We start from the raw sequence: 17,841 nt of genomic DNA, 5'->3' as shown, positions 1-17,841 counted from the left end.
GGATGCTGCTGTCTGCTTTGGAAGAAGGAAGTAATTGGCACAGTCTTTCAGAGTAGCATCACCCTTTACCAGCTTGTGAAAGACAGATTTTCTTACCCACACCAAAGATTCTTGATGTTGTGTCACATCCAGTGTAGGCATGTAGAAAAAGTAAATGGGAACATAATTCTGCACCCATCACCATTTTCAGTTCGTTTATATGATACACTTTGTCAGCATTTCCTTTGTCGGAAAGAAAATATAGATCTTTGTTTGCTTGTTGCGCATAATGGAGAAGCAGGACCAACAGATCTATGTCTTCTCCAATCAACGTTGTCGAGTGTTACACTGCACTAACAACAGTAGCCTTCGCAATCGGAACATCAGCATCCCCTGGGGCATTGATCACTTCGCAGCCTTTAGGCTACCCCGAAGTGTTTTACTGATCGATTAGGTCGATCATTTTTTTGTTTGTTCATGTACATTAACGTTATCTTCGGCCACAACACCATTCACAATATTCCTCAGGGTTTGATCCTGAGAAAAAGGTACATAACCAGCCAGTGATGTCCTCTGCGTTTTATTGGCAAAGCGGAGTTGCATGATTTCAATCCTAGTCTTCTCTGTGATGTTGAGTTGTGATATGTTGTGCCTTAGAATCACACGGTTTGCTTTCTGACCCGGTGTCAAGGCAGCAATCATTCCTATCTCGTGGAAAGTCCCCTTCCCATCCAGGGTGATAATATTATGATCAACATTGTCAGCTGCAAATAACATTGTACTTTCGAGTAGGTCTATGTTCTCTAGAACAATGGATTCTGACGCTACACAATCAGCTGCATTCTTTTCAAACCTCAGGACTTCTGCGTAAGAAGAACAATATCCCATATAGTGTAAACTGTAAAGTATCAACAAGAAATCTCGACCTGTACAAATGACGTCCTTGAACAGCAAGACCAGTTTGCAATGGTGCAATCACCGCTCGTGGTCTGACGATCTGGTCGGTCGAGTGGTGAGAACGACAGCTTGGCCAATACTTGCAACCTTTTGCTTTGTGTCTTTTACTACAAATAAAGAACCCAACAGTGTTGGCAAAGTTTCAAGCAAGTGGGCTACATTAGAGCAGGACCGAGATTGAGTGCCGGTTGCGTAGCCGAGTGGTGAGAACGTCTGCGGGACTTTTGAAAGGACGTGCGTTCGACACCGCTCCAAAGCACGCGGCTGTGTCTCGGCAAAGACACTTAATGGCAAGCCAAAATAAGGGGAGCAGCTGACTCGAAAACTAGATGTCACTTTGCTGCTTCCTGTCGTCTGTTGTATCGCATCTATGATCGCAGTGTTACTGTATGTTATGTATCGCAATGGGCGCACATAAATCACGATTAGGCTACTATTATTATTATTGAGTGCGTCTATGCTTGGATAGCAGATGGAACATCATTTTTGATAAGCCTTGCCGCAGTTTTAATTATTTCTCTCTTTTGTGACTCTTCATTATCCTCATGCCTTGTTTTTAGGTAGCCTAATGAGATCGGAGGATTTCGGATGTCTTCTCTCTCATAGTGACAATGTCATGAAGGTCCTGACCTTTAGCTATATGAATAGATTCACCGTATACTGTTTCTATAATTGGGTCTTCAGATATTTTAATCCATAAGGAAGGCAATCATCATTTGCAAAAAACTCTTTCGTTTTAGATCTGAGGTCTGATATCGTTAACTTTTCTTCGTCATTCTGTTCAAAATGGGAACACATCTTTAGAAATGCCTGGTCCTGTTCCTCATCCTTCGGTCGCCCAGATTTTCGACGTTTTACCTCAGGTACTCTGCCGCATTACAAAGTTTCGTTAAATCCATATATAAAATTAATACTACAAGAATGATGGTATAAACAGTCTGCAGCATGCAAATCGCCACCGTAATATTCAATACGACCTTTCACGGCGAATGACAAATCGTCAGAACGTCTCTCACAACACTCTAATAGACTATAGTTCTTGCAAAAACATCTGTTTTAACTAAACTAAAGCCAGGTCTGTTCGTGAGAACTCGAGTCCCACAAAACAAACAATGAGTCTTACCGTGGAAATTGCCATCAAGAATTCGAACACTTCGTTTCCTCGTGACGCAGAACCCACTTTCCTCTCTGTTCTTCTTAAGCTGTATATCGATTGGGTTGGTGTAACGTTTAGGCCTACGACAGTCTATGTGTACTTTTCGACCAGCTGTCGCAACAGTGTTGTCCCCTCTATTAGTACTGGCAGCATTAATCCCATCAGCACCCTTTTGACGCAGTATACTGGAGGCTTCAGAAGCTTGAATTTCCTTGTCACAGATCGTAATTTCTTTGCAGGCATTTTCCCAGAACCCTTTTCCGTGTATCCGTAAACTTCTTCCGGCAATCACGGTGGACCAAAACTTTGCCAAATGAAATAATTGCAGTATGAAATTTACTTTTAAATGAGCACCAACACTAACACTAATTTCATAAAAATTGAATAATTCAGTATTTGTACATCCGCCATTTTGAAAAAAATGGCGGAATTTCGAAAATAGCGGATAACTTTTTTTCGCCAAAAAATTTTCACGGGGAGATTTTTTGGTCATTGTACACAATGAACAGAACCAATGTGCAAAATTTCAGCTTTACACCAATTAAGTCAAGGTAAAACCCTTCAACGACTGGACTATATTCTCACGGTAGTGTTGAGGGCAGTGTCAATTTGCAAGTGTGTAGCCTACGCTGCGGCACCAAGTGGGGAAGCATATTCGGAGGTGCTGTAAACAAGTGCAAAAGCACTTGTACGGAGTGTGGATGTACTAGCACCCCAGAATGTTCCAGCTAGGCATCTCAGCGTGCAGATAGCTTAGCTTGGAGGGCTTCAGCATGGTGTTTGTAGGTTAATTGTCGGTCGAGTTTCACTCCTAGGTAGGTGGGTCACGGGTTATGTGGGGGTGGGTTTCCGTTGAGAGAGACTAACAATTGGCGCGTAGATTCCATGTTGGCTCAGTTTCCAGGCTCAGTTTTAGCATCCACAGCTTCAGGTAGTCTGCGATTTGGGCCATACCTTGTGATGTATTAAGCCTACATAACATAGTCAGATACAGACGTGAAAGGTATAGATTGCAGGAAATATCAAGCTTGTCAGGGATTAATTTTGCTATAGGCTGGTAAGTAAATGCCGGATGTGGGCATACACATATAGGCTAACACAGTGGTGGATTTCCAGAAGATTAGCTTCCGGAGCGCTAGTTTTTTACTTTCCAAATACGCTAGGTTCCGTAGAAGAAATTCAGAAATATGTCTTTATAAGACTTTGAAACAACACACTTGATGTACCTAAAACGTTGCTAAAGTAATTATCATGGTCTATAGATGGTATAGCGTTGTTCAATGCAAATATTCATATTTTAGTGAAACAATAATACAAAAAAATACAAGTTATAGCCTAAAAAAAAAAAAAAAAAAAAAAATTTGTTTTTAGTTTTTTCCACTTTTGATTTTTGATTTTTCAAGTTATAGCCTAGCCTACAATTTTTAAGACACTTATCGTATTCAAAATCATAAAACCTCTGGCGACTTCGGGTCTCAATTGCCGGGTTACATCCCTGGCGCAACCAGGATCCAACATACTTCGCTGGTTAAAACTTTCCCAGTGGAAGACGAATCATTCGTATAAAGAGTAAACTTGAAACAGTTACAGTGTGTAGAGAAGCACGGTCAGATGTCATTATGAAGTTCATTTGTGAAAATCCGCGCTCACACTCGCTCGATGAAATTGGAAGGGATTATAGTGACGTTATCAAATTTTGAAGACTCTGGAATCTTCTTTTCGTAGTTAGCCTATATATTCACGAAGTCCTCTCACAGCAGCTTCGCGTTCATCTAAGCGCAATCTCTTTGCCACTTCAATGATTTCGTTTTCTCCGTGTGTCATTACTGTGTCCTCTGGCCAAATAGTTGAATCAAGTATTTTTCAGCTGTTAATAAATGACAAGTCTGTTGAATTCAACAAGCGATCTTGGATGGAATTTCCTGAGTGATTATATACCCTTCTCTGTTGGGTGAAAAATACCACCCTTTGGTAGGGTGGAAATGACCATCTTTCCCAATAGGCTATGGGGTGGGAATGAAAAAGTAGAAGTAGAATTTTTAGACCACCCCTAGAAGTGGTTAAAACTAAGTTACACTTTTTGATTTACAGTGTAGAAGATGCGGGGATTGATTAGCGGGCTATTTCTGCAATTGTTTACATGTAATTCTACACCTTTGAACTCTAAGTTTTCTTCAGCATCCTTAGCAATGCCATAATGTCGTCCGGGTTCGTTCCGCGTGTTTCAAATAATTTTGCAAGATTATTAATTTTGTTATCTGCATCTTAAATAGTATAGCCTACATGCTCTGTTTTACAGTTCAAGGCTTAGGCTATTTTGGATAATTCTTGCTAGTATTCGTACATCAAAGCCAAGTCCAACAAGAAATCCGTGGATGTTATCTTCTCTTGTGTCGCTAATAGCCCCCTTTTTGAAAAATTCGACAAGTGCTGGGAAATCATTCCAGACGGCACTAACTGTGCGGAAACTCGAGGCTACCCAACGTGTGTCCAGCACCCTTCCGATTTTCAACAACTGCACTTCAACAGCCGCTGCACATTCACCCAATTCCCTGCTATTGTTAGGAGAAGCGTGGTAATGGCTATAGCATTTGTCCATAAAAGATTGAAATCGATTCAAATTACTGACTGATTTTACAGCATGACGAACCGATAGTTCCAATCTATGGTTGCACAATACCACACCACAATGTCTGGAAATTAATCACGAAGCCATTTTGCTACACCATTTTGGCGACCTATCATCACAGCCGCGCCATCACATACCATACCAATCAAACAAAAAGATAAAAATGTTGTAGACATGCCATATGATTTTAGGCAGCTCTTCAGGGAATCATAGATGCCATTCGCCGTAAGAATAGCGAGCTCAACAAGACAAATACATTCACAGGTTCGCTTCTGTCAAGACTGATACGAAGATATATTATCAGAGTGAATACCCGATTTAACGTGTTCGACTCATCAAGAATTATGGATATACTTTTACTGAACAGGACAAAACATAATAAGAGTATAAAATATTTGAGCTTCCGGAACGCCGTTCCGGAGAAGTCAATTTTTTAATCAAGCTTCCGGAGCGGCGCTCGGACCGCTCCGGCTGAAATCCAGCCCTGGGCTAACACGAGGTTTTGTACCGAAAAAATCTGAGGAAGGTTTTAAGTGTGCTCTTGTAAATTTTTATGCAAAGTCGCCTGTGAACTTTATGATACAGGGTACAACGGTTAGCGGATTATTTGACAATATAAACTTTGATGAGAAGTTTTTGCTTTTATCTTTTCTTGACATTAATGACTTTGTTCTTGCAATTACCTTTTTTACTTTGTACTGCTAACTGTAACATTACTTGTCTCATTAGACCTCTGTTGTCTCATTAACATTGCTTTCTTGTTCACACAGCATCAGTGACAATGCGACTGTCGTTGAAGAGATTGCTTATATTGATCACGATTTTGATGTTTCCAGCCTTTTTGTTGAGAATGTTGCTTGAAAGGAGTGAAATAAGACAACCAAGCAAAACTGTCCAAAAGAAACTTGACTCTCAATGCGCTGAGGAATTCAAAAGTTTAAAACTGCGCAACAAGTTGCTTCATGCGCTCACACTTGGAGACCCTGACACATTCATGTTTATTATGAAAAAGTTTTTGCCAACATGCCCATTACGACTTAAATATAGCTCGTATGGCTATGGGTTGATAAAACCAAAACTTGAAACTAAAAGTACATTGACTACTAATGCCACAAACATTTCCTTTACTATAAAACAGCATGAAATTAAAAAGTCAACATTGAAACCTCTTTGTCCTCCGCAGTCTCCGTTACTTCGAAGTCACATTGATGTAAACATTCCCGGTAAGTAAAATGTTTAGTTTCTATTGATTTAATGCAACGAGATGTCACGTTGAATAATTGGTAGGCTAAGCCTGCAGGGGTGAATCAAACCAAGCAGGAGAATCAATGGAGTGAAACAAACTAAATGAGAGTGGGGATTTAGATATAAAAGTAACCTCACTTTTATTAAGCCAAAACTAAAGCCGAAGCTCCTTTCTTCTTTTATTTGGCAGCAGTGGCCGAGTGGTTAGCGCGTTGGGCTCGCAGTCGAGAGCCTGCATGTTCGACTCCAGCCACCCGCACTTGCTGTTGTTTCTCTGGGCAAGAAACTTTACGATAATTGCCTCTACCTAGTGATCGATTTCGAGTAATGGGTAGTACCAAATTTAAGTCATAAGTAGAGTAGACAACCGGAAACAGACATTGCAGTCGGCTGCAGCGTGGGTCAGGTGTACGTCGGAAGGCGTACACCGATGCATTGCGCTCAAGTCCGCTTTCCCGCAATGCAGGATAAAGATAATAAAACAACAACAAACAACATTTGATAAACTTTTATATATTTTGGTTGAAAGGATATGTAGCCTACAGTACGGCATATCTCTAAACAATTGGACCTTATCTCTTATAGCAACCTATAACTTATAGGGCATAGTGGCCAACTGAGTAGCCCAAAGTTAAACGTTTATCTGGAAAATTTTCGAACATCTAGTGACCTAATCCGTTCCTGGTGGCGACCACTTTTTAGCTTTGTAGTATCGGTATCCTTTGTTTAGCTGTAAATTCTTCAAGCTTGTAAATTGGCCCTTTTTTGAAAAAATACATATAGTTGGATGGACTGCACTAGGCAATAATTAAGTTAAAACACAATATGTTTTTATTCATTCATTGTATGCAGAACGTTCTAAACTTAAAGTGAGGAAAAAAAATAAGAAGAATATTAACTGGCCTGTTACGTTTGAAGAGTTAGCTGTTTCATATCCAAATCTTCAGTTGGGAGGATACCATTCGGGGCCACAATATTGTGAATGTCGTGGCTACAATGCAGTAATTATTCCTTATCGAAACAAAGAAAAATATCTCAGGTAAGTAGATTGATGCAAAGATTACAAAATCTACTTTATGACATTTCAGTAACCTTTCACATACCTACGTGGTTCTTACACTTTTATCCAACTTGGCCCCTTTAATAATTCTTTATGCTACTTTGCAGCAACTTCTTCGTGGAACTAGCTGAGAGAATTTTTGTATGTTGTTTCTGGTTGAGTAAACGAATAGTAATTAAATAGTCAATTAGGTTTAGTTAAAACTGATAAGAATTGTTTCCAAAAAAAAACAAAAAAAACTTACCGTATTTCTGCCACAACGAGACCTGAAGGCCTCCCCTGACCGATGATACAGTAAACAAAAACATAACCACTTGGCGCAAATAGCCTAACGACGAAAAACGATTTCATTAGCAATCGAGAGTTCTTCGTTCTGCAGTACTTTACATTACCAGAGTGGTATGAACAGTAGCGCGACAAAGAGGTCCAGAGAAGTAGGCTACTTTGGATCCGGCCCGGGATAATTTTGGCGGCCCGTCCCCTTCCCAATAAAGGGCCAGGAACTTGAAGAAACTGACACTTTTTCTTCGAATATGGTGTATTTTTGTTAAAATTATCGATTTAGACGACCGCATAGGAATTTCACTGGTACCGGACCCAAAATATCCTAACGGTCCTGGGTGTGAAAGTGGCCAGATCACAGTATAGCCTATATAGTTTACAGATTGAAATAAGGTGGATTGTTGTGTCAAACAGTGAGATCCTAAATGGAGTAATGAGGGTAAATGAAACCTATGCTACAATGCTTAGTTATTTTGAGAACAGGCGTTATTTCATCTTCTTTTTTGAAATAATTTAATGCATTCTTAAAAATGTATGATACTGTTTCCATTGGATTATTAGGGAGACTCAAAGACTTGTGCATAAACCCCAAAAGTTTCATGTAGCCTACCCCGTTTAAAGAATCCCTGTTTTTACATGAACACTTCCGAATGTGGCGCCAGGCCAGTTGAGAGGATAGTTTATGCCCGTAACGAAGTGAAAAACTGCTATTGTATTTTGACTAGTATTAAAATGTTATAACGATTACATGGATTTCCTATTTAGGTGTTTCCTTTACTACATTCATGAGCTGCTTCAGCGACAACAACTGTGCTACATTGTCATTGTGTCAGAACAGGCTGATGATGAATTATTTAACAAAGGTAACTTGCAGGACGAGTGGCTTGTCATAAATTACTGCAGCCCTGTGCAATCGAGAGTATTAGTTAGACGATTCACCGAGTTTTACAAATCGAGATATTATTACAATTCATATTTTTAAAACAAGATTTTTGGTTTGATTTTGATAGAAAGTCAAAAGAAAGGGCATAAGACAAAAATAAATGCAAATTTTGTTGAAGTAAAAACCAGGCCGAGTCGTAAATGGGTTACCAGGTTCAATTCGCTTAAAAAGTAATTGGTTGTGGGAATCTTCAACTTTGGACTAAGAAATCCTCCTTAAATTTAATTTGGCGGTTTCACATACTTGTAGAATGTAGAGGATTTGAGCTATTGATGTCAGGCCGGTCAAAAAATTAGCAGCATGAAAGCTTCCGGTTGTCGAAGTATTGTGGGCCTATTTATATTTGAAGCTTAAAATCACCTTGGCTTGGTGTTGAATTTAGTTTGTAAAGTCAGGCGTGCATCCATTTTGAGCTACTTAGTAGGTGCCATTGTTTTGTCACAAAAAAATCATACGCGTAACGAAGAATCCTCTTAGATTGCTCCTGGCTAGAAATGCCATGGTAGGAAAATGTTATTGTATGAGTAGCCTACTACGTGTAGTTACATGAAGACGCCCAATTAATCATTTTTGTTTAAAATGCAAAGATCTGCTCAATTTTGGCTAAATCTTGTTAAGACTGTTTTAAATAATTAATGTATTGGTTTATTTTGACATTCGAAATTTTTGGTGTCACCCATCGTTGGCTATGTATTTGTATCAGATAAAATAACAAAACAATATTTTTGCCTCGTCAATCGTCTCCCTGCTTTTCATAACAGTCATGGAGTTAAAGCTGGAAGAAGTTTAACGTGTCTTAAGTGAAGTCCAGTAGCGTTGACAGGGGGGTCCGGAAGGTACTTTTGGATCCTGGCCCGGCATGATTTTAAAGGCCCGTAACATTTCCAAGGGGTCTGGGAGTTTAAAGAAACCACTACGTATTCTTTGGAAGTTTAAATAGTCTATAATGCGTTTTTCTTGGAAGTGTCTTCATTTAGGACCCAAGGATCTCATTGGTAACCTACCAAGCACAAATTAAAGTAGTCCTATGTAGCTTAGTAGACAAAGTTATTTGCTCCAACTTCACAGGCCTGTTTTTCATTTGTTTCTATTCAGGTCAACTTATGAACACTGCGTTTGAGCACGCGAGAAAATTGATGCCCTTTGATTGTTATATTTTTCATGACGTGAATATTATAGCGGAAGACGACAGGATACTGTACACATGCAGAGGTAAACGTTTTGTAATAGTAGTTGTATCAGAGCCCCTAAAGCTCTGCTGTTATGATAATGCTAAGTCTAAAAGCTCAAGATGATACTTAGCGAGTAACTTGCAAGAGGGATTTCCGTTCAATGGATTTAGAGCTGATTAAAATTAACGCCCTGTGAAAAATGGCAGATCCATTATAATACGTTTCTAAATTGGCTACCTTTGGGCATTAGGAGGAATTATTCTGCAAGAGATGTTGATGCCTTTGTAGACTCGAACCTGACTAATTAGGTCTATAGGGTTTTCTATTCACAAATTTCATTAAAATCATCGCTTCATTTAAAAAGTGGCTTTCCTAATCTAAGCACAATTAGAGAACCCATACCCAAATCCACAAGACACTTTTCATGAATGAGTGAAAAGTAAGAAGGCAATACTGCACAAGTGCACAAGCATTAATAGGTGATAAGGTCGATCACTTAAATATAAAGAAAGTGTACAAAAAGTTTAATCATTTATTGGTTTAGAGTAAATTTAGAATATCGCAGAGAGAAGACAGATAACAAATTCACTGGATTGAATAGCATTATTCAAAACCTAACTTATAATAAACTAACACAGTAAGATAGTCCACATCGTCGTCGTTTGAGCTGTTTTCTTACGCAATGACACCAGGTAGTGACGATATGTTAGCAATCTGTCTTATGTCACTCGGAGGTACTTTGGCTCGAGCCAAAAAGACAGAGATTTTTCATTGTTCTTGACATTCAGCTACTTAGTAAGTGCCTTGCATGTAGCCTACTTGACTGCCGAGAAACACATCCAGCTCACGATTAGCTTTCCGATTATGTAGATGGAAAGTTGGTGCCACGGTTAAAAACGGGTTGTCCACACACGCGTATTTCACGGAGACCGTGCTTGGCAGGTCGTGGGTGTAGATGTTAAAAGGAAGTGGATCTAACACCAGTGGTGTTGACAGGGGGTCCTTTTGGGCCCCGGATCCAGGATGATTTTAGGAGCTCATACACTTTCCAAAGGAACCAGAAACTTGAAAAAACTACCGCGTGTTCTTTGGAATACAATATAGTAAACTTTCATTAGAAATCGTTTGATTTGGGGCCCGACGATCCCTTTGATACCAGGCCCAAATTATCCTCTCAACGGCCCCTGTCCAGGACCGATCCCTGTGGGACGACATTTCTCAAAGGTCACAATCTGCTTCGTCTTGAGTTGCCGGTGATGAGGGTAAAGCTTTTATGCCTGACAAGTTTGGTGATCATGCGCACCATGCGCGTTCTGGCAGCAGGCGAAGCAGCTTACAAGTAAACCCGCGATTTCATACAGTGTAAAGTGTACAGTGTACAATGTAAAGACAGTTGTAAGGTCTGACAAGAGTCAAGACAGCGCTGGCCTAAGTAACATGTTAGCATAATAAACTCAGTGGTTACGCTTGACCCAATAACTCAGTGGTTACGCGCCCGGTTCAAGGTCACGCGGCGCTGGTTCGACTATTGGGTGTGCACTTGAGCAACGCATTTCAGGACTGCTCTCCATTCAGCGGCACCTAGTGAATGGAATAATTCCTCGGCACCAACACTTCAACAACCGGATAACTTCACTCTGCCAATCTCGGTAACCGCCCTGCGTCAAGAGCCTTTACAAGTATGCGAGACTACCAAGAATAATCTATCAAGGCTTTGTCAGTCCGAGGATAAGGATTCAAAAAAAAAAAACTAAAATGTTATGGTGAACAACAACAAAAAAACAACTAAATAACTGCTTTAATAGGTCTTATGTTAAATGACTAAGAAATAAAATTTGGAACAGTTCTAACTGTTGGAATGAAATTTTAAATGTTAATAACCTATACGATTTTTATTTCATACAAACACATCATCTTTTTCTAAACTTTTTCACTTTTTATTTTCTCTGCTTCACAGAAGACAACCTCGTGCATTACGCACCATGCATTGAAAAACACAATTATACACTTCACGATTATCTATCTATTGGCGCAGCTGTTGGTTTCACAGAAGATCAGTTTCTTGCTGTGAACGGGTATTCCAATGAATATGAAGTAAGTCAAGATAAGGTATACCAATATTTTAATAGTATAGTTTGTATAAATTGCGATTTTTTTCAGTTTTTATACCATTAAAGATTGAATTTAATTTTGTAAGGATTGAATTCTTGGCAAGGCTTGACTTCTAAAGCAGTGCTTCCCAACAGGTAGGTCGCGCTATATACTGCTGTAATAACTCGACATTTTATAGCTTAGATTGCATAATGCATATATCGATATTGTATTGTTGATCATCATTTAGAATGACTATTTTAAATCAGAAAAACTAGTAAATCTATGCTATTTTGCTGAAGTCACAGAGGAAATAAAAGCCGACTACGCTCTCGCTTTCTTGGAAAATGTGGGTTGATAGCATAAGACTTGTCCAAAATGAAATGCTCATGAAACGACAAAGATGTTCAATAATAGCATCCAGAAGCGTGGACAGGGATTATCCAGCGTGCACTTTTGCATTCAAAGTGATTTTTTGTAATTCAAAAACATTTCAGGAGCAGAGAGGACTTGCCTACGGAAGGAAACTCTACGCAGCCATTCTTTTAACTAAGTTTATCATTGTTTACGTATAGGCTGTATACTATAGCCTGCTGTATTCAACCTACCGTATTTTTTTTAAGACAAACAATGTGTCATTCTTTTCTCTAGTTTTTAGTTTTTGTATTTTAAGGGTGATGCAATTACATGTTTTAGAGACGGCTTTTTTCATTGCCAAATTATGCTCTGAAAACGGCCCTAAAATCTTTTAGTTATTTTAGTTAAACGCTATAGCCCTGTGTATTGTATATGTAGTCAAAGACAGAGTTCAAACAGATTGTGAAGTCAGTCTGATGTTTTTGTATTCACACCTATGGTTTGAAAAACACTTTAGGCACCTTTACTAAAAAGGATAGGCCCACTAGTGAATTTCGGAGGCAGGGGGAAGGGGCGGGAGCAGTATGGTGCTCACACGGCTCTGTACGGTAGCCCTTCTTTTTCGTTATATATATTCAGAGTGCGATAATTTTGTTTAAAGTACTGTAATAAATTGCATATGATATTTAAACTTTCACAGAGAGGTTCGATTTATACTTTAATCTTGGGACATTGCAGGTTAACCGAACTGTTACAGTTTTCACTTATCCATTTAGTCCTAGGGCATACTATCATACTTTTCGTATTCACATAATAATAATTCAATCCAAAAGTACAGTTAGGCTACATACGCAAAGACAGTGAGAGTTTATATTTCACCAAATAGCCTCGGCTACCTTAATCCTTGGTCAGACTATAAAGTATAGCATTGCTACTCTTGATAAAAAAATCTCAAGTCATATCGAACGCTCTATACTTCCCCAGTAACAAAATCCTGCGTAGCCTACGCCACTGAACGTACCGTCAATACGCATGGTTTATTGGGTTGAGTAAGCTCACTACGTCGTGTACGCAAGCTACAACATTATATGCGACGTCAAGAGTATTATATCACATTTTTTGTTTTCAATACAAAATCTTTCCAATTGTGTAAACTATAGTTGCTGTAAACTAAAAAATTATCGTCAATGCAAACTGAGTATGGTAGATTAATCTTACACAATATGACTTATTGGTTAATAATTATTAGTAAATGGGGGTTTTTTCAATTTGTTTTCATTTGAAATCGAAAAAAAAAATCGAATGCCCTCCCTAGAAAAAATTCTGCGTACGTCATTGGTTGTAGCTTATACTGTATATATATAATGGCCTAAGGCCGAAACGGTATGCACTGTGCGCAGTTATGGACGCTCTTGGATTATGCCGATTGAGCACTTTACTGGAGACACCTTGCTGTGCATTGCGCAAAGCTCACTGCTAGCAGTTTGAGCACTTTGGCAAGGTTGGCAGTAGTACACTGCTAAGTAAAAGGTAGGCTATATAAATTTCCACCCCTAGGGGTGGTCTCTGTTTTCCACTCTATGCTTTTGTAGGGTGGATTTTTCCACCAAAAATGGTGGATATTTCCACCCTTGAGCAATGGTGGAAATTTTCACCCCCAAAAAAATCCACCCTAAACTGTACAAATTTCCACCCTAGTCTCTGTTTTCCACCCTAGGCCTATACACTTATAGGGTGAATTTTTCTACCACAAAAGGTGTAAAATTCCACCCTTCATCTGAGGTGGAAATTTCCACCTCAGTAGCATATACTCTCAGGCTGTCTAAATTTCCACCCTTTAGGATAGTCCTAATTTTTACCTTATTCCTTTTGCTTCAGTTGGAAATGTCCACTCTACAATTCAGACCGTTTTTTTTGTCGCATTAATTCGTGTTCTTGTATTTTTTTGTTGCACTTTCTGCCTCCCTATACGCCAGGTTGCTTAAAAAGTGTTCCTTGCACAAGTGTTTTTCAACCTTCTTTGAGCCATGGAACACTTTATGCATTAAAATAATGTTGCGGAACACCAAATCGGATTTTATAATATGAGCTAATCCATAATGCAAGAAAATAAACAATACAACAACAGTTTAATCACTTTCAGTTTTTCTCAATGCGATATTTGGGCCTGTTTGGATGAGCACAAAGTTGATATTCGGGCAGGAATTGCAGAAAGACAAACGCAAAGCCGTTGTGATTTTAATTTTCGACCTGTGTTCCATAGAACGCTAGTCCATTTTAACAAATTCTTGCGGAACACCTGACGATCTTTTACGGAACGATATAGTGTACCGCGGAACATAATCATGTTGAAAATCACTGCCTTACACCAGCACTACCAAATTGTTATTCAAAACTGATTTATTAAAGCTTGCACATGTGTGCTAATATCAACGGACATGTCACACAGGTAATTTAAAAGTTGTAGCGTTTCGACGACTTCTTGGGGAAGTTAATATCAAATATCCAATACGTCTACAAAAGCAGAAGCAGTGCAGTTATACCATTTTTTGGAGGATAGTTCCACAAATGGAAAAACGTCACACGGAGGTATATATCTCCGTGGCCTTGCCCAGTGTACCTACTGCGCTGAGAAGGCGGAAGGCCGAGCGGTGTGCACTGTTTTCAGTTATATGTATTTTTAATATAAACTAGAACAAAACAATCATATTATAGCTTATACTTACAGTATACTTTAGGAACTATTTTTTTCAGGAGTGGAGAGGTGAAGATGATGATATCTCAAAAAGAATACGTGCAAAAAAATTTCTAGTATGGAGGTCAAATAAAAACTACACAAGGTAGGCTATTCAAAATTGTCTAGTAAATTATTTTTTAAAGAATAAGTTAAATTCATTTTTAGTTTTTGTTATGTGTCATTATCATTTTCAACTTGCTACTAAAACTAGTCTGCTGTAACAAAAAAACTGAGCTCACTTGTGGGCTGAAATTAGAGACTTCTAGAAGTGGGCCAAATGGATATAAAATCACCTGCCCGGTGTCGAGAGCGTTAAATAAAAACGTTTCTAAAATGTTCATTCAGTCCGATAATGTTATCCTTGACTACTTCAGAAGACCACTGGTTGCAGTTAAATCTATCCTAGAAGTTTTAACACGCCAAAAAGTATTTTGAAATGAATTTTGTTCATGAACTTATTAATAAAAATCAAGGTGGCGTAAATTATTTGGAATGTGCGCCCTCAAATTATATAAGAACAAGTGTTGGTAGAAATGCAACAAAAATTTTGTTGACCAGTGTAATAACCCTACAGTCGACCGAGGTTTGACGGAATAAACAGCCTGGACACGGTTCTGGTTGACAAAGTCCTTTACAAAACACATACTAGGCTCAAAGTAAAAACCTACAGGGCTGGACTGCAAAAAGAATACGAAAGAGATGATACTGAAAGGTACAAAGACTCAATCTAACAAATGTGGAATAATCAAATAATAGCCTATGGTAAATACAGTAGGCCTACCCTAAACCAAATAACCTACTTCCTTTTCGTCTATTCGAAATTGATCATCGCTAATTAGAAGTTTTTCACTTGTAGCCATACAGAATCGTGAAATTGCTTTTTTGTGTAAAGAAATAGCCTGTTTTCATTTTGTTTGGGGGAAGCACTTTTGCCAGAAAAAGTCTTTACGATATAGCGCACTACTAGCCTAACCAAAATATTCTAAACTTTTCTTGAACACTCCATTTGTAGCATTTTTGTAGGAATATTTAAGTTTTACAGTAATATTCAACGTTTAAAACAACTTATGACGTCAGAGGGGTGAAAGGTCACAAACGCTAAATACTGTATTAAGATCATGGGGTTGGTTTTGGTTTTTGAATCCTTATCCTCGGACTGACAAAGCCTTGATAGGTTATTCTTGGTAGTTTCGCATACTTGTAGAGGCTCTTGACGCAGGGCCAGTTACCGAGATTGGCAGAGTAAAGTTTTTCGATTGTTGAATTGTTGTTGCCTGGGAATTATTCCATTCACTAGGTGCCGCTGAATGGAGAGCAGTCCTGAAATGCGTTGCTCAAGTGCACATCCCGAGAGTCGAACCAGCGACGCGTGTTGTTGAGCCGGGCGCGTAACCACTGAGCCAATGGGTTGACGACAAACGTCATATTTGACATTACCGTACTATTGCTTATTTGTGGGAGTCTTTATATTTAGACAAAACAAGTTATTTAGAAGCTTTGGTGAAAGCAGGATAGAAGCAAGAACGTGGCCTGGTATGGTATCTGAACAGCTTTTTGAAATACCGTAGACAATCTAAGTAAATTTTGAAGTCTTTGTGTGGCCTGATCCGGACCCTACCAAACCATTAGCCTAAAATGTAGCGACAGAGCCAAATCGTTTTTACTTAGTAATGTCATTTTGGTCTCAAGCACGCTTTAAACTTCACATTTGGTCGCTTGTGGAGCCTACCTTTTTAGACCCCTGCTTTTTAAGTTGCGGAAGTAGCCTATTAATTTTTGTATAAAAACAAACTGAATTAACCACTTCGTCCACGGCAGTGTTTCGGTTTGTTGCTACAAAGCAACACGACATTTTCTCATGGATTTTTTTTAAAGTGTTGCGCAGAAAAATAACGAAGGAAGCTCTGATGCAACGAAGCAACCTGGCACCTGACGACGTTTGTGGTCAAGCGCCAATCAGATGCGAGCTCCAAATCACATGATTGAATTTATCATCAATTTGGTGAAGAGATTTTCAATCCAATTGTTCCTACATGGCATTATGTCCGCATTTCTTTCTTGTCGATTGGAAAACGCGAAAAGCACATTATGTTTCTGCTATAGGTCTTTTCAAGTGCTCCGTTACAATTTTGATAGATTTTGTAGTAGGCTACGCTCAAGCAGGCAACTTCACGTAAGTTGGCTTCAGAGATTGTTTTAAATTCTTGACACAGTAAAGTTCAATTATCGCATTCATTAAGTTACACAGCCAATAATGTCATATTTGGTATCGCATGGGAGATGGTTCCGAGGTTGGAGCTTTAAAATAAATGAACGAGAATAAAATGAAAATAAATTTTGATCTTCAAGCATGTTGCTAAGAGTCATGTCAAAACACAGCCGTGGGCTCTCGAACCGACGTCCTTCCAATTGTCGTACAAGTGCTCTCACCCCTCCGCCATGCAGCAAACACTCGAGGGAGTAAGTCAATCTAAGTTCGCCTTGTTTGAATCCCTTGATAACCGGGTTCTATTAATAATATTGTGTTTTACTCAGCAGCAAATATATGCGTTGCTTGCAGTGCTTTACAAGACAGAGATATAGGTGTAATCAAGCGCCATATAATTCAATTGTTTATTAAAAAGTCTTTGATACGAGCTGACAGGGCATCGAACTGAAGAATATCGAATCAGGTGCGGTCACTCTATGCAGTAAGTTATCGAGCGGGAGCAACAAGATGTTTGGTGCAAGGCAATTAGGAAAATAATTTGGGTCGGTTCCAACGAGATCCTCGGGTTCCAAGTCAAGATATTTCAAAGAAAATTTAGTTGTATGCAAGGAATACGTGGTGATTACTTCAAATTTCCGGGCCTTTAAAACCGATACGGCGGCTAAAACCATGCCGGGCCGGGAAATTTTTTTCCACAAACTTTCTGTCTCATTTGCATATTTCTGTAAGTGCAGCCATTACTGGTTACCGCGCGTAACTGTTTTTACCGATTCATTTTTTTCGCGCGGTTTTCAAAGTCAGCAGCCAATTCTCGCCTTCCAGGTCCAAATCTAAACATTTAACTTAAAAAAAAACGTAGCCTGGAGACACACTTAGTTTAGTCAAATTTTAAAAAGTTGAGAAAAGAAATTCTGGTCACTCTAAAAGTAAGATTTTCCGAATTGATTAAGAATTAACCCTAACCCTACTTTTTTTGAAAAACTTTTGTGCATGGCAAAAATTAATTTAAAGGAAAAAAAAAGAC

General features: G+C 38.9%; 1 protein-coding gene across 1 annotated transcript; it reads left to right on the top strand.

Annotated features, from left to right (window-relative positions):
- Positions 1 to 1,742: 1,742 nt before the first annotated feature.
- Positions 1,743 to 16,587, top strand: LOC145787949 (beta-1,4-galactosyltransferase 1-like). Its single transcript, XM_082599787.1, has 9 exons — positions 1,743 to 1,799; positions 5,860 to 5,944; positions 6,819 to 7,005; positions 8,074 to 8,171; positions 9,347 to 9,463; positions 11,381 to 11,517; positions 14,626 to 14,711; positions 15,183 to 15,320; positions 16,484 to 16,587. Exons 1-9 carry the CDS (start codon positions 1,743 to 1,745, stop codon positions 16,539 to 16,541), a joined length of 963 nt encoding a protein of 320 aa, XP_082455913.1. The 3' UTR covers positions 16,542 to 16,587.
- Positions 16,588 to 17,841: the final 1,254 nt, after the last annotated feature.

The sequence above is a fragment of the Aplidium turbinatum genome, chromosome 18 (assembly GCF_918807975.1).
Source record: "Aplidium turbinatum chromosome 18, kaAplTurb1.1, whole genome shotgun sequence".
Lineage (NCBI taxonomy): Eukaryota > Metazoa > Chordata > Ascidiacea > Aplousobranchia > Polyclinidae > Aplidium > Aplidium turbinatum.
The sequence above is the reverse complement of the archived record's forward strand: the minus strand, read 5'-3'. Positions and strand labels throughout refer to the sequence as shown.